General features: G+C 57.1%; 1 protein-coding gene across 3 annotated transcripts in view; it reads right to left on the reverse strand.

Moving 5' to 3' along the window:
• The window catches only part of SRCIN1 (SRC kinase signaling inhibitor 1), a 190,476-nt gene extending 166,970 nt beyond the window's left edge, over positions 1 to 23,506 (reverse strand). For 2 of the 3 annotated variants that reach the window (XM_073326149.2, XM_073326150.2), the window contains exon 1: positions 23,230 to 23,506. Coding sequence is in view for 1 of the 3 variants with exons in the window: in XM_073326148.2 (XP_073182249.1) it covers positions 23,271 to 23,292 (22 nt within the window). In the remaining 2 variants the exon portion in view is untranslated. The remainder of the gene's footprint in view (positions 1 to 23,229) is intronic. The other variant, XM_073326148.2, reaches the window with a different exon arrangement.
• Between the last annotated feature and the right edge of the window lie 404 nt (positions 23,507 to 23,910).

A 23,910-nucleotide genomic window follows, 5' to 3' on the forward strand; every position in this document is an offset into this window, starting at 1 on the left:
TGGTCCGTGATGCTTTTTTCATGGCTGTGAATTTGGTAGGGCCCTACCCATGGCGTTATCCCTGCCTGTGTCACAGGGACCTAGGGCTGCCCCCACAGCCCTTCCCCTACCCCAATGCACGCATGGAAATTGAATGACTCACCACAGAAGAGACAGCATCACGATTCAAGGGGCGGTGAAAGGGGGTTCTAGGTACAAATGCAGGGGGACAACCAGGGGTGCAGTGGCTACGCCTTTCTGGCTACCACCCCTGCCAGGTAGGCAGGGCACTGGCCTTTGATCTCAAGTGGCTTCTCTTCCCCTAAAGGGCATGTTCTTTGTGATGTCGTCATGCAGAACGACGCTGGGGGACGCAACAGCCCCCCTTTCCCCCTTTCCAGCTTTAACCCCCAGTTCAGCCCCATTCCCATCCCCATTCCCTGCAGCCATTCTGGCAGCAAGCCAGGAACCGTAGCCGGCTAGGGAGGGAAACCAGCCCCCTGCCGGAGCCCTTTACATTCCCCAAGTGGTGAAAACCAGGGGGCACGGGCTGCCCTTGTGGGGATGCTGCCAGGATCATCTGTGGGCAGAGAGCACCCAAACCCCACCATCCCGCCCGCATTTAGCAGGTAGTGGGGGATGCCCCTGCCTGGCACAGGGAGGCAGGGCTGGGAAGCAGGCTGACAGGCCCAGGAGCCGGCAGACGCTCTGTTTGGTCTGGGCAATGTGGTTTTAATGAGCCATATAATGCTTTTCAAATTATGCTGGAATCATTAATTTCCCCGAAATGAGACAGATTCCCTCAGTCCTGAGGCACTGCCGATGCCACCTCCTGTGCGCACGAGCTCCCCGAGCGTGGGTCTCTCTCGCGGCTCCTCGGCGTTACGACTGTGGCAGGGCTATTTCGCACGGCTCGGCGCTCAGAGTGGCCTTTGCACGGGCGGGCGCGCACCCCTTATCCCCCGTTCTTTGAATCAAAGGGCAGCTGGGAAGCCATAAAGCAAAGGGCGCTTCACGTTAGAGGGTCAGCAGCCGCGATGGCAGGATTCATGTGGCTACGCTGGGCTAGGGGACGGAGCTGACTATAAACGACTGGGAGCGCCCAAGGCCGAGAGCAAGGGAGAGAGATTGCAGTGGGAGAGCCGGGCATCAGTGGGACTGGGAACTTGCACTGCCCCAGTGTGGTAGCTAGCTCTAGGATTGCGGGGATGGGGGAGCTTTCTAAAGTCTCTGTGACCCCCTCCCCTAAGGCCCATCAATGGCTGTTAGCCAGGATGGGCGGGGATAGTATGTCCCTAGCCTCTGTTTGCCAGAGGCTGGGAATAGGCGACAGGGGATGGATCACTGGATGATTCCCTGGTCTGTCCATTCCCTCTAGGGCACCTGGCACTGGCCATTGTCGGCAGACAGGACACTGGGCTGGACGGACCTTTGGTCTGACCCAGTAGGGCCATTCTTATGTTCATGCCGCCCTAGAGAATCTTTCCTAGGTCTGATACTAAGCGGGGCTATGTCACAGCAGCATGAGCTATGTATATCCCCTCTCATGCCCAGTGTACCCCCACGTCGGGATGGCAAGGGCAGGGCAGCGTAAGGCTATTTAGGACAGGCGCTCTAGGAGAACTCTCCCCCAACTCCCACCTGGCCTCTATTCTGTCTGCCCGGATGCTGGGAGCCAGGCTTGTGCATGCGAAGCTCGAACCGGGGCACTAAAAATCAGTGTGTGGACGTTGTGGTTCGGACGGGGGCGGGCTCATCACCCGAGCTCAACCCTAGGGGCTCAGTGGCTTCCTTGGCGAGAGAAGTAAGCTCCTGGGGCCATCGAAAACCCAGACTGTGGCTGTGCCCAGCACCGCCCCCAGCGTTCTCCATGGGACTAGAGAATGGGGGTGTTGGGGAGGGGGGAATTTGCATGTGAACAATCAGCCTCTACAAACTCCAGGTATTATTCCCCCCTCCTCATCTAAAGCATTTACAGCCCTTGGTTTGAACAGGGGCAACCCCAGCAGCGTCTGGTGGGCAGCGCGGGCCTGCAGGTCTCATGGGGACGGCTCAGCCCAAATTCCAGGTGAAGCTTCACTGATCCCCCCCCCCACACGCATGGACACACACACATACACACCGCCCCGCTCTCCCTGCACAGTAGCCGTTAATTCCTCCCCCTCTCTCCAACAAAAGGCCGGCTGCAGATCGGGCTCCTAGCAGAGCCCCGACCTCCGCCTTTACTTGGGAACCTGAACAGCCCTTGCTGATCCCAGCCCTTGGGGGGACAGGAGTCAAGCTGCAGACGCAGACGCGAGCCAGGAGGTGTGTGGAGTGCAGTAGGGATCCGTCAGCGCAGCTGAGACACCTGGGCCAGCAGCTGTACCCTCCGGTTCATCCTGCAGCGGGGACGCTCCACCATGGGCTTGGAAACACCGAGTCTGCGAGCCTGGGTCCCGCAGACCTGGGTTTACAATGCGACGTCGACACAACCACGAGCACTCAGTGCGACGCGTAACTCCCCTCGCACCTGCCGCCCCTCGTGGGGCAGGACCAAGGTCTCAGTGCAGCCGTCACTCAGCTGCGTCTGCTAGCCGTGGGGGGGGGGGTTGACCCATAAGTGCAGAGAGACGGACTCCACAACCCACTAGCTCTCTCTTCCTGCTCTGACTGCAGTCCTGCTCCATTTTCTGCTCCTTGCTGACCCCCTCTCTGCATTGCTGACTCATCCAAGCTGCTTCTGCCTCATCGGAGGTTCTTCCCCCCGGGCCTGCCCTCCCCTCCCCTGAACACACCACCGGCCTTGCGGCCTGAGGTTGCCTGTGCTGCACACACTCTCCATCCCTGCTGCGATGCCACAAACAGGAGGCCGCCAAGTGCTGGGGATGCTCAGCAGGGGAGATGTCTGAATTGAAGGCGAAGATGAAAACAGACAGGGAATGCCAGAAAGCAAAACAGTCCTGATCGCCCCAGCGGTGCCTTGGAAAGGGTCCCACCATCTGAAACCCTCTTGCGGACACTGCTGCAGGCGACCGGCACATGCAGGGGACAAGAGGAGACGAGCCTGCCGGGTGGATGGCCAAGAACCAGCGTTTGCTGTTCAGTGACACAGTAGTGGGGTGGGGGGCGTAGAATCTGATCTTCCAATACGCTTCTTCCCAGCACTGCATGGGGGGACGAAGAGGAGCAAAATCAGACCCGTCTCTGTCCCACCCCAGAGCAGAATCAGCAGGAGAATCAAGGTTCTTTAGACATGACGCCAAAGCAAGACAGGCAACTTATTCATTTATATATAATACAATAGCACCCACTAAGACCCATCTACACTAGGATTTTACATCGGTATAGCTACACCTCTCAGGGGTGTGAAAAACCCACACTTCTGACAGACCTAACACCCAATGTACACAGCGCCAGGTCAAAGGGGAGGTCAATTACCTATGCCGACAGGAGAACTCCTCCCGTTGGAGTAGGTAGTGTCCACACTGAAGTGCTGCAGCATTTTAAGTGTAGAGAAACCCTAAGATCAGGACCTCGTTGTGTGGGGGACTGCACGTACAGAGTGAGAGACAGTCCCCGCCCTGAAGAGTTTCAAGTCTAAGACGACCAAGCGGGGGGCGGGGCTCGTGGACTCGGTGTTTCACGCCTGTGTCTGAGCATCCACACTGGACTATAAACCTGGGTTTACAAGTGCTGGACCCGGGTCTCCAGCCGTGCTAACACGTCCACACTACTCTACTCACGCATGGTAGGGAGGAGGCCTTTAGAAAGGAGGAAGCTGCTGCCAACGGCAGGGGAGGACATCCAGAGCCAGAAGCGGCTGGACCGGCTCCTGAAACAGCAGGAGGAGCTCCCATGCCTGAAACCCCCACCCCCATCCCTACAAGGAGTGCAGCAAACTCCCAGGGAGAGCCGGATTTGGCGACCCGGCCAGAAGGACTCCTGTAAATCTGCTGCGTAGGCCCCTCCTGAATTCAGGGGGTATCGCTGGCCCTTTTTCCCTTTGGAGCCGGCCCTGGGAAGAGTTTATTCTCAGTCGCATTGGAACGTTGGTTTCCTTTTTGGTTCTCCCCTTGTAAAGAAATAGAAGAAGGCCTAGAAAGGACAGCGTTCACCTGCAAGGATGAGAGATGGGGCCCTGAGGGGGTTCCACCCAGTGTTTATAACTGGGCATGTCCAGGGGCTCCCACCAGGTTGGCAAAACACCCAAGGGAGACCCGTTTACATCCCCACTACACAAAAGAGAAAAATCAAGGCACAGAAGGATTAAGTGACTGGCCCAAGGTCACAGAGAGAGATCTTCCAGGCTCTAGTACGGTGCCTTCATGACAAGACCAGCCTGGCTCTCTCCCTCGATCCGCCCCACTCCCACAGCACTTCCTAGGACATAGTTTCACGGTGTCAGAGTTTAAGGCTAGAAGGGAGCAGTAGCTCTAGTCTGACCTGCACATCACAGGCCATTACACTTCACCCAGATCCCCCCCATCTGAAACCCAATGACTTTGACTAAAACATTCCAGCTCTCCGGAGACTAAACTGTTCTGTGCCGCAGGCAGAGAACAGGGAAGACCAAGGTTACGTCTACGCTGCAGCCGGATTCCCAGTGTGGCCAGACAGACTCGCACTAGCTCTGCGCGGACATGGTGGTCCCGGCAGCAGCTCAGGTTAGCTGCCAGAGTCCAAGCCTGCCCAACCCCCTGGGTCCGAGCTCGGGTCGCTAGCCCGAACCACGGCCAGCGCTGCACTGTCCACGCTGCTAGTTCTACTCTCAGCCTCCCTGTGCTGAAAATCACGCCTCCCCGCTGCATTCTCGACGTGCCACCAACATGTGAGGCCACTGCAGTGACAGGGAGTTCATTAGGCAAGAGATGCTCAAATGATCCCAGCTTGTCCTTTTCTCCTAACAGGCCTGGCAGCCTGAAGAACCATCTCCTCTCTTCGGGGTAGCGTGCTGTGGAAACCAGACTCAGACCAAAGGAAAACACTGACGCAATCACCGTGTCCGGCACTTACAATGCTGGGCCACCCTCGCAGCATTAACCAGCACCGCCCCGTGGCTAAATTCCTAATCCCAGTGCCTCATTCTCTGGGCCAGCAGGCTGTGGTCATGCCCTGGAGAGCTCTGCTTCCTGAGCAAAGGAAATGCTGAACGCAGAACAGGAGCAGCGATCCCTAAGGGTGACAGGTGGGGTGGAGAACCCCTCTTGGTTCTCCTAGACCAGGATATTGGCTGCACGGTGGGGGGTTGGGGATGGCAAAGGTCTCCCTGAAGGTCAATGGGGAGTTTTGCCTGCATAAGGGCAGAATCGAAACTAGCCATCCCCTCTTCTGCCAGCCAGTTAACTTCCCCACAGCAACCAGCATGGACGGTTTTCCTTGGAGAAGTCGGCATTCCCCAGCCGCCTGCCTCTCTTGCCGAGAAGAGACACTGATTGCAGGGGAAGCAGAGCTTCGCACGCAGTCAGCTGGTTTCTCTCCTTCCCGGAAAACAACCATTAAAGACTTAACAGGAAACATTCAAAGGCCGAGCACGGTGCTTAGCAATGGCCACTGGGGCCTGTTGGGTTGCCACTGAGAGGGGATTTCCTCCGAGCTTCACCTCGCTGGTCGTGCATCCACCCTCCCATTTCATGAGAACACTGTGCTTTGAGCTTCCACAGGGGCCTTTTATTTTAGGATCTCCAAGTGCTTTATAAACTCACGCACATACCCCGCTGGGAGTTAGATGCCATCCTCCCTGTTTTACAGATGGGTAAACCGAGGCACAGAAAGATTAAGCGACTTGCCTAAAAGTCAGTGTCAGGAAGAGAATCTAGGTCTAACCTAGCCCAGCCCTCTAGGTCTAACCTAGCCCAGCCCTCTATGGTCGCCTCCAACACACTCAGCCCGCCATGTGGCTGTACTGAAGGGCCAGACTTCAATGGTCACTTCCAAACCTTGGCTTTCCATGTGGGTGGCTTTCAGCGCCTGGTGCTGCAGAGATCCCGGCATCACACCGTGGGCCCAGACAAACACACAGTGCGTGCCGGCCTTCTCCATTGGGGTCGGATGCTTCATCCGAGCCCTCGTGTCTCGCCCTCCCATCCCGCCCCGGAGATTGGACTCTAATAATAGCAGGAGGAAAGTGCTGGATTTTTCCATGCATGAAAATCTAAAATGACTTTTATTTTGAGCGCGAGTCTGGTTCCTTAACATAAAGCCGCCCGGGCAAATGAAAAGCCCCGAGTGCCATGACAGTGCTGCTCCAAATAACAGGGGACGGGACGGTTGATTCATCTCCCATTCTGCCCTTGCCAAACGTAATGGCAGCCATGGAAAGAAAGTCAACTGACAGGTGGTTGTTTCGCCCCCTATTACTGTGTCACTCAGCCCAGGCCTTGCTGCTGCCTTTTCTCTGACAAATGGATGGTATTTCCAGCCCTGCTTAGAGCCTGCGGAGACAGCGGGGAATGGGGGGACTGCTCCTGCCCTTTTGCAAGGTTCGGAAATGGCTGCTGGGCCCAGCTCTCCACTAGGCGAGAGCAGGGGACCCAAACTTGTTTCTCTTAAAGCCGTGCCTAGAGGTCCTGACTAAGGCTATGTCTACGCTTCGGGCAGTGTGTGGAGAACAGGCACTGGACATGTACCAACACGCTGCAGTGAAAGGCCTTTGTCTGCTGCCGGAGCCTTCCCCTCCCCGCCGACTTCCTCCCGCCCCGCCAGAGCCTTTTCCCTGCCGCCGACTCCCTCCTGCCCTGCTGGAGCCTTCCCCCCCCAACTCCCTCCCGCCCTGCTGGAGCCTTTCCCCCCCCCCACCGACTTCCTCCCTCCCTGCCGGAGCCTTCCCCCCCCCCCGCCGACTTCCTCCCGCCCTGTTGGAGCCTTCCCCCCCCCACCGACTTCCTCCTGCCCTGCCGGAGCCTTCCCCCCCACCACCGACTTCCTCCCTCCCTGCCGGAGCCTTTCCCCCCCACCGACTTCCTCCCTCCCTGCCGGAGCCTTTCCCCCTGTGACGAAGTGGGCCTGTTCTTAATGTTTCCTCCGAATATTGTGGGGGTGCCTCAGTTTCCCCTATGCAGTTCTTAAGTATCTAGGGGGTGGGGTAAGGGTGTATGATCATTGCAGAGCCCTAGAGGGCCGGTGTGTGCAGGAGTCTGGACACAGAGAATGGCCGACACCCTGTTTCCTGGCCACTGATGGCCTGGGCCCTTCCCCCCTGCGAGGTGAGAGCTAAAGGGTTGGAGAACAAAGGAATCAGGTGACCACCTGGCCCGGGAAAGGAACAAAGCCCAGAGGAGGAGGGGCTGGAGGGAGTTTCAGTTTGGGGCTGGCTGGGACATGGAGTGAAGGGCAGACGTGGTTGTCTGGCTCACTGCCCCCCCAGAATGGACCCAGCTGAGGGGTCCCGTTCTCTGCACCTGCAAGCTCTGTTTTAGACCATGTTCCTGTCGTCTAATAAACCTTCTGTTTTACTGGCTGGCTGAGAGTCACGTCTGACTGCGAAGTTGGGGTGCAGGACCCTCTGGCTTCCCCAGGAGCCCTGCCTGAGCGGACTCGCTGGGGGGAAGCACACGGAGGGGCAGAGGATGCTGAATGCTCCGAGGTCAGACCCAGGAAGGTGGAAGCTGTGTGAGCTGTGTGTCCTGAAGACAGGCTGCTCACAGAAAGGCGACTACCCCAGAGTCCTGACTGGCTTCATGGGGAGCAGTTCCAGAGCATCGCCCGGGGACTCCGTGACAACTGGTGGCAGCGGTGGGATGTACTGCACCCCGTGGATGGCGCTTCCTGCAGTAAGTGACTGGGGAGCAGTAACACGAAGGGGGATCGCTGAGGACCAGGCCTGCTGAAGGCTTAGAGAGGAGCGGTTTCGGGGGGCAGTTAACCCCTGGGAGTGTGTGACTAGCGAGAAGGACTGTGCAGTAATGGGGTCCCCCTAGGGACTGCAGCGAGCAGTCTCAGGGGCGGAGGAGCCTGCAGCTTGGCGCGGGGAGAGAGAAGGACTTTTGCAGTAACAGGGTTCCCCTGGGGATTGCAGCGACCAGTCCAAGGGGCGGAGGAGTCTGCAGCTCGACCCTGGCAAAGAGGTGGTGACCTCGAGAAGGGCTGGCACACTAGGGGTTCTCCCTGGAAACCGTGGGGAGCTGAGAACACACGGGCCTGTGAGTCCACAACTTGGGAGGAGCGGAGTGATGGCCTGTCCCCGTCTCCTTAAGAAGGACATTGTAACCCTGTGCAAAAAGAGAGGGTTGAGCGTTGGAAAGTTCACCAAAGCAGAGTTAATTGTGCAGCTGGAGGAGGATGACCGCTCTAAGGAACAGATTCCTGACCCCAAATGGGGCTATAGCAGGATCTGGGAGCAGTGGGAGTGGGAGCCAGGCATCGCCAAAACTCCTGTCCCCAACCAGACGTTCCCCATCCGGGGATCGGAGACCGACGGGATTGGAGCTGAGTCCGAGAGAGCAAGAGGACTGTGAGAGACAGCGAGAGCCCGAGAAAGAGCTGCAGAAGCAGCAGCAGCATGAACTGGCGGTGGGGGAGCGGAGAGGCCTAGGGGACCTCCCCGGGGTGAGTGGGGATAGACCCCGGGGGGCCAGTTCCGCAGGGAACCTCGAGACTAAATTGCTGCCCCTGGTTAAGGAGGGGGGGATGTGGATGCCCACCTCACTGCCTTTGAGCAGGCTGGCGATTTGAACCAAGGGGACCCTGCGGAAAAGCCCCGGTGTCTAGCTCCCTTGCTGGGTCCCAAGGCCATAGACTCTGTCAGCCAGATGGGTGGGGAGGTGGACACGCTCCCACTCCTGACCCCAACCTATATGTCTGTGTGGAGTTTCCTGGGGCCAGGCCCCTCGGACCCCCAGTGGGAGCAGAAGGTGATGATCAATGGGGAGACATTCCTGGGGTGGCGAGATCCTGGGACAGAGAGAACTGGTGTCAGGCCCTGGGTGGTGCAGCCTCAGATGCTGAGGGGCTGTGTGAGCTGGGTGAGGGTCCCAGGGACGAAGCCCCTCGTCCTGCCTATGGCCCAGATCCCTGTGCAGACCCAGGAGGAGTGGGGCTGGCTGGTCGTTGGGGTGCCCCAGGACACCAGCTGCGAGACCCTGTTGTGGGGTGACTGTGTCTCTTTGGGACAGGATCCAGGCCCTGTTCCTGTAACTGCCAAGGGTTTGAATTTGAATCCAGGGAACCAATCGGCAGAGAGGGAAATGGTCAGTGAAAATGCAGATGACCTGGCTGGCAGCAGGGAGGAGCCGCTAGGCTCAGGATACCTGCCTGCCTGTAACCAGACCCCTGGGGCTGGGTGGGACAGAGAGATGCTCCCTGCCCCCTTGCACACCAGAGTGGGGACTCTCGCTGGCTCTGATGCACTGAGGAAAGCAGTGGCCTGCCCCACTGGGACAGCAAGGGCAGCGCTGAGCACAGTGGGAGCTGAGACCCCAGCAGAGTGGGGGGAGACACAGGCAGGGCAGGGGATCTGTGGGGAGTGGCAAGGTGCTTGGTAAGGAAAGTTTGGATGAGCCTAGGCAGCCTTGTGATCTGATGGCTGTGTCCAGTCAGCAGGGTGGGAAGGCGAGGAGAGTGGAAGATGAGAGTCCCTGGACCTTACCTGTTAGCTGGGTGGAGAATTGGGACAGTGAAGGAAATGGGTCTCTGTCTGTCAGGGGTATTGACTTGCCTATGGAGGGAGCTACCCTGATCTCCAAGCAGTTGTCTGTGACCAGCCTTGTGTGCTGGGACAAAGGGAATGAGATCCCAACCTGTGTGTCTGGTAAAGGAGAAAGTGTGTCCGGCTCTTCTTTGTCTGTGGAGCAGACAGAAGGGGCCTTTCAGCCTGTGATGGTTGAGGGTCGTGCAGTTGTCTCAGAGCTGGTTCTGGATTCAGCTAAAGCCCAGGAAGGGAAGGGTCCTAAGTTTCTGTCTGCTCAGGAGAATGGCCCTGTAACTAGGTCGCATCCAGTTAGTGTCTATGTAAAATCCCCGAGACCAGACAATTCTGGTGCTTGTATTTTGCCTGTTGCTAGTGTGTTGTTGGAAAGGGTGGAGCAACTCTGTCTAATCAGGGTGAGATCCTAGCCAGGGCACAAGGAGAGCATGAAGGTGTGTGATTGTGTTACCTACTGAGGGTGTGGAAACCTGTAGCAAGAAGGAAAAGATTCCTGAACTTGTGTGTGGCAAAGGGAAGGAGAATGCTTCTAACCTTTTATCTAGGAAGTCTGTAAGTTTGCCTCAAAGGGGATTATGTAGGAATCCACCGGATGGGCCAGAGGTGATTCTGGATGTAAGGGAGACCCAGAAAGAGTCTGTTGTTGCTCAGGAAAGTGTTCCCCTAGAGCAAGCCCTAGGTAAAGAGGGTAAGAGCAGAATTTCTGGGAGGGGTGAATTGTTGCATAGAAAAGCCCTTGGGAAAGGAATCCTCATGGAGTCTTTGCAAGCAGTTTACTGCAACTGAAGGGTGTGAAAATGATTTAATCAAGAAAGTTTCAGTTCCTAACAGCCAGAAATTTTCTGTTGTGAATGGATCCACTGACTTTCCTGTTGAAAAATCCAGTGTGGATAGCTTTGAGAAGGTCTCAGATGGAGTGAAAGCTGTTAAGAAAGGTACACCGTCCTATAACCAAGTGGCTGTGTTTGGCCAGCTTGTTGGGGAGACAAGGTTGTGGAGAAAGGGATGTCTCCATGCTAGTTCTGTAAGTGAACAGTATGTGGCCCAGGTCAAGATGGGGGCCCTTAACCAAGAGAGCCCGAATTGCAGCCCTCCAGACTGGAGCACTCGGAGAAAACCCAATCCCAGTTTGACCCCCTGGGGTTTTGGGGTGGCCAAAGGGCATGGGCTGCAGAAACCTTACCACATGCAGCCTGCTAGTGCTATCGACCACCCCCGACCTAAGGGAGGGCGTGAAACTGGAAGGGCCTGGTGTAACTCCTACCAAGGAATGGGAGAGATGCTGGGGCATCCATGGGAACATTGGTGGCTTCGAACTTCCCCAGGTCACCGGGTAAAGTGACCCCGCTCAGTTCGATCTCGAAGGGGGGAGAGATGTGACGAAGTGGGCCTGTTCTTAATGTTTCCTCCGAATATTGTGGGGGTGCCTCAGTTTCCCCTATGCAGTTCTTAAGTATCTAGGGGGTGGGGTAAGGGTGTATGATCATTGCAGAGCCCTAGAGGGCCGGTGTGTGCAGGAGTCTGGACACAGAGAATGGCCGACACCCTGTTTCCTGGCCACTGATGGCCTGGGCCCTTCCCCCCTGCGAGGTGAGAGCTAAAGGGTTGGAGAACAAAGGAATCAGGTGACCACCTGGCCCGGGAAAGGAACAAAGCCCAGAGGAGGAGGGGCTGGAGGGAGTTTCAGTTTGGGGCTGGCTGGGACATGGAGTGAAGGGCAGACGTGGTTGTCTGGCTCACTGCCCCCCCAGAATGGACCCAGCTGAGGGGTCCCGTTCTCTGCACCTGCAAGCTCTGTTTTAGACCATGTTCCTGTCGTCTAATAAACCTTCTGTTTTACTGGCTGGCTGAGAGTCACGTCTGACTGCGAAGTTGGGGTGCAGGACCCTCTGGCTTCCCCAGGAGCCCTGCCTGAGCGGACTCGCTGGGGGGAAGCACACGGAGGGGCAGAGGATGCTGAATGCTCCGAGGTCAGACCCAGGAAGGTGGAAGCTGTGTGAGCTGTGTGTCCTGAAGACAGGCTGCTCACAGAAAGGCGACTACCCCAGAGTCCTGACTGGCTTCATGGGGAGCAGTTCCAGAGCATCGCCCGGGGACTCCGTGACACCCCCCCCACCGACTTCCTCCCTCCCTGCCGGAGCCTTCCCCCCCCCCCGCCGACTTCCTCCCGCCCTGTTGGAGCCTTCCCCCTCCCGCCGACTTCCTCCCGCCCCGCCAGAGCCTTTTCGCTGCCGCCGACTCCCTCCCGCCCTGCCGGAGCCTTTCCCCCCCACCGACTTCCTCCCGCCCTGCTGGAGCCTTTCCCCCCCCACCGACTTCCTCCCGCCCTGCTGGAGCCTTTCCCCCCCCACCGACTTCCTCCCTCCCTGCCGGAGCCTTCCCCCCCCGCCGACTTCCTCCCGCCCTGTTGGAGCCTTCCCCCCCCCACCGACTTCCTCCTGCCCTGCCGGAGCCTTCCCCCCCCCCACCGACTTCCTCCTGCCCTGCTGGAGCCTTTCCCCCCCCGCCAACTTCCTCCCTCCCTGCCGGAGCCTTTCCCCCCCCCCACCGACTTCCTCCTGCCCTGCCAGAGCCTTCCCCCCCGCCGACTTCCTCCCGCCCTGCCGGAGCCTTTTCCCCCCCTGCCAACTTCCTCCTGCCCTGCCTGAGCCTTTCCCCCCCAACTCCCTCCTGCCCTGCTGGAGCCTTTCCCCCCCCCGCCGACTTCCTCCTGCCCTGTTGGAGCCTTCCCCCCCCCCCACCGACTTCCTCCCACCCTGCCGGAGCCTTCCCCCCCCCCCTCCGCCGACTTCCTCCCGCCCCACCAGAGCTTTTCCTTGCCGCCGACTTCCTTCCGCCCCTCCAGAGCCTTTTCCCCCGCCGCCGACTTTCTCCCTCCCTGCCGGAGCCTTCCCCCCCGCCCCCCATCGACTTCCTCCCGCCCTGCCGGAGCCTTTCCCCCCCCCGGCCGACTTCCTCCCGCCCTGCCGGAGCCTTTCCCCCCCCGGCCGACTTCCTCCCGCCCTGCCGGAGCCTTTCCCTGTGGTGGGGAGAGGTTCCGGCACCGGGGAGGCAGTGGGGACGCTACATGGCTAAAAACAGCAGCACAGACATAGGAGGTGCTGCTTGGGTGTGTCGAGAGCCAGGTAGGAGATATACCCTGGGGGTTCAGTAGTGTAGAGCACTCTATTCTGCCTGCACATGCCGCCATAAGTGTAGATGTACCTTAAGATCAAGACCTGACCGTGCTAGGCGCTGTACGTACACAGCGAGAGATAGACCCTGCCCTGAAGAGCACACAATCTGAGGACAGAAGACATACCAAAGAGGTATTATTAGCCCCATTTTATGGAGAGATCACAAGTAACATTTTCAAAAGTGCCTAAATCCCACTGGAAGCGGATGCTCCTAAATCACTTTGGCGCTATTGAAAATATGGCCCCGAGTGACTCATGCAGGGTCACACAGGAGATCTGTGGCAGGGCTGGGAATTGAGCCTCTCCCACATCCCACTGCGGTTCCCAGCTCTGCCTCTGACTTACCCTGTGACCGTGGACTGGGGCTTTAGGGTCCCCCCCCACCTTCTCCCCCAATGAATAGGTCATTAAATGAGAACAATAGCAAGAGCACCTGAGATGAGATTTTGATGCCTGTAATCACAGGGCAGTCGTGAGGAAAGCACCCCATATTCTGGGGTACGGAGAGGATGCAAAGTCGGAAGCTAAAAGCCATTGGCCCGTCTCACCAGCATCGCTCTCCCTGGCAGGGACAGTGGGCAATGCCACAGTCGAGGAGCAGTGAGTTGTCAGTGCACCCAGTTCAATGGCTCAGACAAAGGCGGAGACTTATACGTAGCAGATTACCCCTCCACCGCCTGCCTGAGGTAGTGCTTAGGCACCTGACGCAGGGGCAGATGGGAATCACAGAAGCTAGAGCAGCCCCAAGGTAGGGTCAGTGACTAATGGCTAAGCAGCATCCCTTTGAACGTTGCACAGGACGGTCACAGACTGAGATTGCAAAGAGTGGCCTGGAGGGAAATATCCTTATGAGATTTCACGGGCATCCAGGCCAGGATTCTACCCTAGGGCACTTTGTCTGCTCCGGTTTTAAATAGTTTAGGTGATGGAGAGGCCATGTTTGATACGACAGTAGCGAGAGGGGACAGTGGCTTTGGAGGGTACAAGTCCCAGGTCAGATCTGGAGTAGGATAAAGATGCCACAGCACATGGAAGGGATGTGAAAACTCAAAGGAAAAGAAAGGTGGATCCTGGATCTGAGCAAATAGACAAGTGGTAAGGTGGAAGCCTATACATCTAGGGAGCCAACTAAAACAGGGAGGCTTTCAATGGGATGTAATTGAAATATATAAACTTGGGGACGGTGGAGATCTGACGACGTCAGCCAAAGTGACCGTCCGCAGGCTCAGCCAGATAAGAGGTCGAAGAGGGCGTCCGTAGCAAGGGAAAAAAACTATTCCACAGGTTACACACGAGGTAGCTTCTGCCACCCAGCTGTGCTGAGCCATCCTCATTCACGCTGGCAAACTCGCTTCCACCCTGCTCCTTCTCCTGACCCCCACCAAAGCCATTCTGGCTACCTAGAAACACCCCCACCCCACTCCTCTGCCCTCCCCAGGAGAGGCAACTCACGAACAAACGTAGCAGCTGCGTTGGCGGGATTATGAAGACTGGAGACATCACACCATACCTGCGGCTGGGCTGGGCTGACTGCTGACACTCTGAGCTAGTGCACCAGGCTGAGGGGAGCGGGACTATTTTCACAGCAGCCTCTTGCCGGGGCTCTCCTCCCGGCTCAGGGTTCCCCTGTCACTATGCCAATCCACCTCCCACCCACGGGAAAGTAGGAGAAAGAGCTCCAGACCGCAGACCCCGTTAGACTGGCTCAGGCCTAGGGGTGACCAGATGTCCCGATTTTATAGGAACAGTCCCGATTTTGCGGTCTTTTTCTTACATAGGCTCCTATTACCTCCCTACCCCCTGTTCCAATTTTTCACACTTGCTGCCTGGTCACCCTACTCAGGCCTGGTTTTACAACTGAAACTTAGCTCCACCCAGGTATGTCGCTCGGGGTGCAGAACATTCACGTCGTTAAGCCCCGGTGTAGACACCACCAGGTGGATGGAAGAATGTCAGCCATGCACCGCCCCTCGCCGGGGGGGGGGGGGCAACACGGGGCCGGCGGACAGAAAACCCCTCTGTGGCTGCGTTTCAGTGGCGTAGCTGCCCTGGGCAGTTCAGCCCCCCACATAAGCTTCAGCAGCGCTGAGGGCTGCCCTAAGCTGCCAAGGCCCCCGGGGCTCTTCCGGCAGCTGGGAACAGCTAGGGTGTAGGAATGTCCTTGCCATGACCCCTTCCTGCCCCAGATACACCTCGAGGGCTGGTGGCTCCTGCTGGGGCATAGAGCCAGCTCTGCAAAGGTGGGGAGGACCCTAACTCCAGGAATAGGCCCCCCAACATAGGGGTCAGTTCCCTCCAGAGAAGACAGGAGTTCACGTTACATGGCTGGATCATATCCTAGCCCTGGGAGGATGGCCCACTGGTTAGCCTTGGACTTGGGCTCAGTTCCCTGCCCTAGCACAGGTTCCCTGTGGGCCCTTGTACAAGTCACTTAGTATCTCAGTGCCTCAGCTCCTGAGCTGTACAATGGGGATAACCCCACAGGGGCATTATAGGGATAAATATATTCGAGGCGCTGAGCTCCTGAGGCAACAGGGGGCAGAAGCACCATGATAGCTAAGCTAGGGGATTTTCTAGGGGGCCAGGGGGGGCTTTGCTCTTCTCACTGGGTGCTCTAAGGACCCCTAGAATAAAACCACAAGGAGGAAACTTTAAGTGAGCAAGACTCAGGCCCAGCCCCCTGCGGCTCCAGCCCTCCAGCTTAGATGGTGCAGATCTACCAGCCATCACTACAGTGATGTTTGAGAACAGGAAAGGAACCACCATTGAGCCTACGAATTCCCCTTGGAATCAGGGTGGAATCAGGGTGTTAAGGGCCATGGGGTATTCATCAGAGCCTGTTTTACCATTTCTCTGCGAGCCCAGTGACCTCCCCTAGCTTCCTGCTGGGGCATTCGGCTCAGGACTGACTGCGGTGCGAATGGATGGCCCAGTGGGTGGGATAGGAGCCTGGCACTTGGCACCGCATTCAGCTCCCCGTTCTGCCGCAGACTTCCTGCACAGCCTTGGGCATGTCCCTGAGCGTACATCTCTGCTGCAAGCCGTGGTGTGGGTGTGGCTAAGCCAGACCTAGCCACACTCGCTTTAACCCAGCTAATGTGGCTAAAAATAGCAGAGAAGACCCGGCAGTGGTGGCTGGGAACGCAAGTATGGGCCCAGGGTTCCAGGCAGGCCACGCCACTGGTTCTTCACCGCTACTTTTACCTGTGCTAACTAAATTGAAGCCAGTGCAGGTAGGTCTAGCCTGAGTGGCTGAGCCTCAGTTCCCCATCTGTAAAATGGAGGAGTAGCACAGAAATACACTACAGCCCATGAGGGGCTCTGTCACGACAGCGATGGGGGGGGCAGAGAAGTACTTTAGCTAGACAGAGGGCCACGGCTCTCATGGGTTTTCCAAGAAGGTCTCCTAGAGAAGACCTGACCGTGAGATTACGCTCCTTGACAGCGGGAGCATAAGGGTCACGGGATCGGAGCGGAGCCATGACAGAAATGAAGGAAGGATTTTTTTTTCCCCCCTTTCATGCCCAGTTGCTCTGTGACACTCACCCTTGGTTGGGTGGCAGCTACTGGATTGTCAGGGCTGGAGCGATGAGATGCCGTGGAAGTCATTTGCATCATCTCCTTTGCCACCCTCCCCCATGTCATCAGACCATTACTGCATGGAAAAAACCAAAAAAACAAAAGCCACCAAAAACACACAAGTTGGTTTTTTCCACTCCCTCCTCTTCCACCCTACCCCCGCCCCAGCCTCTCCAGCAGCCCGTCTGTTTGAAACAAAATTAAGAAACCCTTCATCTGCATGTGTTTGGAGAGTGGAACTCGTGCAGCAGGAGGGGGAAAAAATAAAATAAAAACAGCTGACAGCAAAATTTCATTATCCCCCCCCCACCCCCCATGGAAGCAAATGAGTAATTTTTTTTAACGAGCATTTAAGCTCCTTCGCTGAGCGTCTCATTGAGCATCACTGCACCTGCAGCCCCAGCCCTGCCAGTAGGCGAGTGGCTGGGGGAGGGTTTTAATGAGGACCTTGGCTGGGTAGCTAGCACAGTTGATAGGGAAAAGCAAGCCACACTCACACACACACGAACTGCCTTCCAGCCCCCTGTATCTTTACCACTGGTGGGAGAAGGTGTCCTCTTGGGATATGCAGGGTGTAGGGTGACCATACGTCCCGTTTGGGCCAGGACAGTCCCTTTTTTAAGTCCTGTCCTGACTTTTGGGGGGGGGGGGCGCATGCAAAAGTGGGCATTTGTCCCGGTTTTGATCAGTTGGCTTGAGCAAATGGGACAAATGCTCACTTTTATCAAAAAAGCGGTGGAACATGTGGGGGGGGGGGAGTGGAGACGCCAGCCCCACACGGGGTGGGGCAGGGCTGGGAGGGGAGGCCAGCAGTCCAGCATGCAGGGACCAGCAGGGTGGCAGCGACCAGCGACTGTCTCATGCGGGGGCATGCAGAGATCTAACAGCCAGCAACAGCCTCGGGGAGGGGGGCCTTGGGCAAGCAGCTGGGGATGTCCTGTTTTCCCTTTGGGAAATATAGTCCTCTTAGCAGGGTGGCACGAGGAATCGGAGCTAGCAGGCTACATAGATGGGGACAGCGGCTGCTCCAGATCTGGATACAATATGAACTATATGGGGGAGCATCCCAGCTCAGCACTGGGCTCAGGCTGAACAAGAGGAGCTCTAAGGCAACTGGCTTTTCCTCACTGAGATTCCTCCCCCAGCTGGCAGCATGGAAAGGCAGGAGGACCATAGCCCCTAGCCCAGTGGGTTGGGCTTTTGGAGGGGGTGGGTAGGAGGCGAAAAAGCCCACATGTTCCCCTCTCCCTAGCAGAGGTGGGCAGTTCTGTGAGAGGAGACCTGAGCTTCCCCCTTGGGAGAGCACATGCATTAGATCACTGGAGTAAAGCCCAGCAGCCTTGGAAGCTGGTACAGTGCCACACCCACATCCCCACTCCAAACCAGACAGAGCGCTGGAAAAGACCTCACCCTGTTCCCATGCATGGTCTCTCCCCTTTGTGCTAGCACCTTCAGGACAGGCCAGGAAGCTGTAAGATGTCCTCCTACCCCTACCAACACATCACCTGCCCTGAGGAAGCTTTCAAAAGTGCAGTCCAGCTGCACGAGCAAAGCTCCCCTGCGGCACCAGGTCACAGCATAGGGTTGGCTGTGGGTGGGTGCCTCTCTCCTTGCAGAGCCGGAGTCAAACCAGGTTCAGGAACCATGCTCTGCCTCGTTTCTTCGGCCCCACACACAACATGGGTTGACCCAGGCTATCAACATGCCCAGAGCTCTCAACGGGGTGAGGCCAGGCCCACACTCTGCCACTTCCCCAAAAGGGCTGTTGTAAGCAGGGAAGAAAGGAGAAAGAACCAACCCCATCTGTGACATGCTAGTCACGTTGCTTAACATGGTCAGAGACCAAGGTGATGGGCGCAATACAAGAACCTGAATGTAATGAAGTAGACTGTCACGGGGAGAGGCAAATCTTACAGACCGCAGGGAGTTACGGCCCTCTCCAATGGGCTTGCAAAGTTCGTTTATATCAGCCTTTACCCTCCAGCTCCCTGCACCTGGAAATGGTGTATTTCCACTTCCCCCAGCCCAAGGGTGATTTGATGGCTTTGATGTTCAAACAGGTTTCCAGCTGAAGTGCAAACCTTGCCACACAGCAGGGATAAAGGGATTCGACTGGCACAAACAGAAGCAGTCTACAGACCACCTGGGGGGCATTTCCCACCCAACACATTTCGGCTCCTTCCCTCTGCTGTGCCCCTCCCCAGCCTCTCCTAAACGGAGTAAGGGCCCAAGGAGGATCAAGTTGAAGTTCCCAACCCACAATGAGACTAGAAAACTCAGTTCCAGTTCCAGCCACAGTTCCAACACCCGAGGCTGCAGAGAGCCCCCCTTCGCCTCCCCTGATCCAAACCCCCAGGGGGATGAGCCTCGGCTCTCCTCAGACTGCTTTGATTACAGTCCAACATCTCAGCATTTAAGGGCATTGGGGACCGGTGGGGTGAGAGTCCTTCAAAAATCAGGGAAGAGATCCGCTTTGTGAAGTAGCAGGGAACAGGCCCGGTCTATCAAAGGGAGACATCAAGCCAACAAGGCTGTCCTCCCATCCCTGAGAGATTAGAGAGACAGCCAGGCAGAAGGGCCTGTAGTGAACGCCTGCCCACTCACCCGAGCCCTGTGATCCTGCCAGAGAAGAGCCCTGCAGGACAGACCCATCTCACGGCCACAGCGAGCGCCTGGGGGCGACTGGCAGGGTGTGCAGGCAGCGGCTGCAAAGGGGTCAGCGGTGGGGACATCAGGATGTGCGAGAGAGGCAATTTCTGCTTTTGGGAGTCAGAGGAGACTGTCAAAAACTAGCAAGGGGAGGACACGTTATCTTGGATGGATGCTGCTTGGTGGGGCCCGGGTGAGGGAGGCTGTTCACGGGTCTGTCAGTGCAACACGGAACGGGAACGGGACAGAGGGGCGGGTTATGCAGCGCACAGCCCTATCCACTACAGTGCACACACCTATGCAGCCTGGCCACTCTGCAGCACTCCCCACCCAAAACATTCTCCCCTTCCATGTTCCCCATCATCCCAGACACACCAGCTTTCTACTCTCCAGTACGGCCACCTTTCACACACACGCACTGAAGCTTATCTATGCATTCAGCACTCTGGGGACGCCTATTTCCATCTCCCACCTGCCACCTCCTCTGAGCCTAAAAGGAAATCCTCTTCCCCCACCCCCCCAGCTGCTCAGGAGGTCGGCCCTCTTCCTGCCCCCTCCTTGACGGCAATTGGCAGCACAAAGGCGAGCGTGTGTGCACAGGGAGGTCGTTTCACTGGGGGGAGGGTGAGAAGCAGCTGTGCACTCTCTGACAGCGACTGCACAGGACAGATCAACGTACAGCAAAGAAGAATCGGTTTCTATAATTAAATCCTGGGTTGCTGGGGTTTTATACCCCGCACCCCCACAGAAGGCAGAGGGAGCTGTCCACATTCCCCACATTAGCTGGGTTACAATGGGGCTCTTTGATACAGTGGATTCACTCAGCTGCCTGGTACCAAGGCTAGCTCCAAAGGGTCTTCTAAACGTCTGATGCTAATAAGCTACCTTGGCGGCTGTGGCTGCAGTGTGTGGCATCCCACGAGGTTCTGTGCCTCAGGACAAGATGGACCGTTACGGGAGAGAAGTGACCACGGGAAAGGGAATGGACCTTTCACTCCAGGAGCGGGTGGACCCTCCCACGGCTGGGGCTTTGCTAGGGGAACGCAGTCAGGTAAAGCCAGGACTGAAGGGACAAAAAGCCAAACTACACCTCTCACTGCAGCGAAGGCTATTGACTCCAGGGCCCCTTGCAACACTGGGAAACCGACAGGAGCCGTCAGCAACGAGTCCATGAACCGACACGGGGAAAATGCAAGCCCTAGTGCAGATGGTGCAAATTACTACCCCTGTTCTTCGTATCAGAGTCACTCCAGAGGCCTCCAACCACGATCGATGCCCCACATGCGCCTCACAAGGGACAGCCCCTGCTCCAAAGAGCTGATAGTCTAAGTAGACAGACCGGGTGAGAAAGGAAGGATTATTATCCCCCATTTTACAGATGGGGAAAGTGAGGCAGAGAGAGATTAAGTGACTTTCCCAGGTCACACAGGGAGTCAGTGGCAGAGCTGGGGATTAAACCCTGATCTTGTCGCCCAGTCCAGTGCCTTAACCGCATGACCATCCTGCCTCTCAAAACCACAGCCGCAGAGTTACACAACTGGCCTCAGCCACACCTGCTCAGGGGCACCTATTGCTGACAGTGGCTCTGTGAACGAGGGTAAAAGCAGACTTTTAAAGGCCCCAGGATTAGGGGGCACCCAGGACTGAATAAACAGACATGATCCCCTCCCAATCCTAGAGCAGGGGGGAGGAGTCTAACTCCTGGCTGGACAGTGAATAAGACCCCCCCCGCACAAAGCCGTTAGCCAGTACTTATAGCCACCAGCCCCCTTCTCCTCCCCACAGGTGGGTACCATAGGCTGGGGGCACTAGCCTGGGGCGGGGGCTGGCAGCTGCGATGGTGGGGACTCTGGGCTGGGGGGGCAAGGAAGGGGCAGGGCCTCAGGCAGAAGGGGCGGGACTGGGGGTGAGCCTCCCCCAGCAGGCAGTTCATGTGCCACCCATCCAGGTTGCAGTCCACAAGCTAGTCACCCGGGGAATCCAGGGCTTGTCAGGAAGCAAGTCTGGATCCATTTCCCAAGGTCTTTGAAGGCTGGGTGCTCCAGGGACAGTTTTGAGGCAATAACTAGGACAGTAATCGTTGAGGAGGACGAAAGAACACAGGCTGGGGCTGCAATAACCACCCGGGGCCGGCCAGCCATGGCACTGGGGTAACCCACACACCTCCTGGGTGTGGTGTTGTGGCACCGAGACCATTAAAGGTTAACGAGCCTTACAGCCTTGGCTAAGAGCCCCGTGGCTTTTAGCTCATGCAGCAGAGGCTCGCGCAGTGAGCTCCGGAAGTCCCAGGTTCGAGCCCGCCCTCCAGGCAAGGTGGGCCTGCTTTGGGATGACATGACGGGCTTCAGCCTCCCCCAGGGCACTGTGCTCTTGGTCCTATGTGAACACAGCAGGGTTGGGAGAGCAGGGCACACGAGAGCACCTACAATCCGCACGCCTGGTTTCAACACACCTCGGCAATGTGCTGCTTTCCTGAAAGAGCAGCACCAGCCGGGTTAGACGGCACAGATGTCAGCAGCTGGCTCGAGGGAGCAGCCGGGAACGGGGAGCCTTGGGCTGGGCCAGCACCGGGTACGGGGCAGAGGGACAATCACCAGTGGAGGGGGAATATTCTCCCAGCTCTGACACCAAACAATGCCCCTGTCTCACTCGGGGGCGGGGGGTCCTGCAGTTGCTGCTTCCAGTGACCCTCATTCCCCCCTCCTTTTTTTTTTTAGTGAATCTCATGTACCCTGCCCCTCCTCAGACTATGGCAGCCTGTTTTCTGAGGGGAGGAGGGCAGCGCCTCCCTTCCTGCACCCCACCACTGAGGGGTTGCTTGCTGGCGGAGCGAGCCGTGGGTCCACAGAGGCAGACGTCCCATCTGACAGAGCTTCCATCAGAGATCGAGCCCGTCCCCAGGGCCCTGCAGGCAGCACCGCGAAAGCACTGGTGAACAGCCAGGGGGAAAAGAGCAGGGAACAAAAGAGAAAACGCTGCCTGTCTGGGAACCTGCCAGAGCTAAAGCCCAAGCAGAGAAAAAAAAAAAAAAAAGAAAGGGGGCCCTAGCAACCAGCATGTCCCTCACCTCTTCCCACTTTGAAATCCATCTCTTCTCCTCCTCCTGGCTCCTGCTTCCCCTGCCAGCACCGGGGAGGAGAGCCGGGGGTGCCAACCAAACCCACACACATCCGGCAAGCCCTACTGCATGAATTTGGGGCTGGTGCGGCAACACCCTGGGAACCTGCTGGTGAAGTTTGCGTACACACACACACACACACACCCCTTTGTGAAGAACACCCCTGCCTTGGCACCACACCAACTCACACACAACCCAATACCGGGAACAATGTGCCTTTTCCTATTCTGCACACGCGCCAGGAGCAAAGCGACCGCAAGTCACGGCGGCGAAGGGGGCGAGTGGTTTGAGTTATTTTAAGTTTCCCTCCTCCCCCCCAAAGCCTGTGATGTGCCATATTTTTCCACCTCCTTTAAGGACACTTAAAATAACTCACCCGGGCGACCTGCAGCCGGATTGCCTGCTCCGCACACTGCCTTTGATCACCACCACCCCCTTGGAAAAAGCCAAAAACCAGGCATTAACCAGCCAACCAGCCCCCACCCTCCCGCACCCCATCTGTCTCGGTTATTTAATGAAGCAGACGGCATCACCACCAGCCCTGGGAAAGAAAGGGAAATTCAGAACCCAGCTCAAGCAGCAAACAGTGCAGCACTTAAACCACGTTGCTGTAAGGCAAGAGAGAAAAGCACACCCCTTGGTTGATCTTCCTTCCCCCCCCCCCACCAAAAAATATACAACTCGTTCTGGCAACGTTTCTAGGACAGCAGGCTCTATAGATACTTTATCCCCTTGGAGCCAGGCAGCCCTGACAACAGGACAACACTGAAAACCAGCGGTGGCCACAAGCACCAGATTAGCACCCCCTGCTGCCTTCATCTGACAGCCAGCATCCCCTGGTAGCCCAGTCCCCCCCCACATCTGCAGCCATTCCCCCCAGGTGAGGGGGTAGCCGGAGAGTCCTATCTTGTCACTGCATGGAGGGGGCTTAATTCCCCCCCCCCGCCCTTTTAAAAGCAAGATCCCCCAGCTGATCTTCCTCTGTTCAGCTTCAAAGCAAACCACTCTGGCATCAGCAGCACCAATTCCCCACAGCCTCACCACACCGTACGGGCAGTTGGAGAGGGGGGGGGAGAAAACAAAAACACACAAATAAAAAAAAATACCTGCTACTTAAGAATGGGTGCACATAGTGAGAGTGACATGCCTTGAGAGGGTGTATTTCCCATTATCGCCCGGGCTTTCCTCGCTCGCTTTCTTGGCTTTTTCTTTTTCTTTCTTTCTTTCTCCGAGGGGCTCAGGCCCAGCCAACCATGGGAGACCGCAGGCTGGAGTGCAAGAGAGGGAGCGTGTGAGAGTGGGAGCGCGTGCGTGTGTGAGCGCTCGGCTCGGCGATGTACAAAGGATCAAATGGGAGACACATTAGCTCATGACAGATTAATGTGCAGGGAGATCTGTCCCTCTCGCTTAAAGGCCCCTACATTTTATTCCGAGATAGGTGTCTAGTCTAAATGCCAGGAGGATATTATGATAATAAGGGCAGCGTGTAATTACCGCTGGTTCCGGCAGAGGCAGCAGGACCCAGGAGGCAAGGCCATGTCGGATACGTTGATAAATATCCCACCGCCCGGCTCTCCCACACTGCAGGAGTTGCAAACTGTTAATAATGGGCCACTTTCTTCTTAGCCAGCATAGGATCTCCCCTACACACATGGGTTCCTGATACAGCCTTCACATTTCCACTGCACACCTGTGGGGTACAACGAAATCTAATTCGTTCTCCATGGGGGGGCATTTGGTCAGAATCCCCCACCAGCCGGTCATAGGAACAGGTACTGATTTAGCTC

The sequence above is a fragment of the Lepidochelys kempii genome, chromosome 27 (genome assembly GCF_965140285.1).
Source record: "Lepidochelys kempii isolate rLepKem1 chromosome 27, rLepKem1.hap1, whole genome shotgun sequence".
Taxonomy (NCBI): domain Eukaryota; kingdom Metazoa; phylum Chordata; order Testudines; family Cheloniidae; genus Lepidochelys; species Lepidochelys kempii.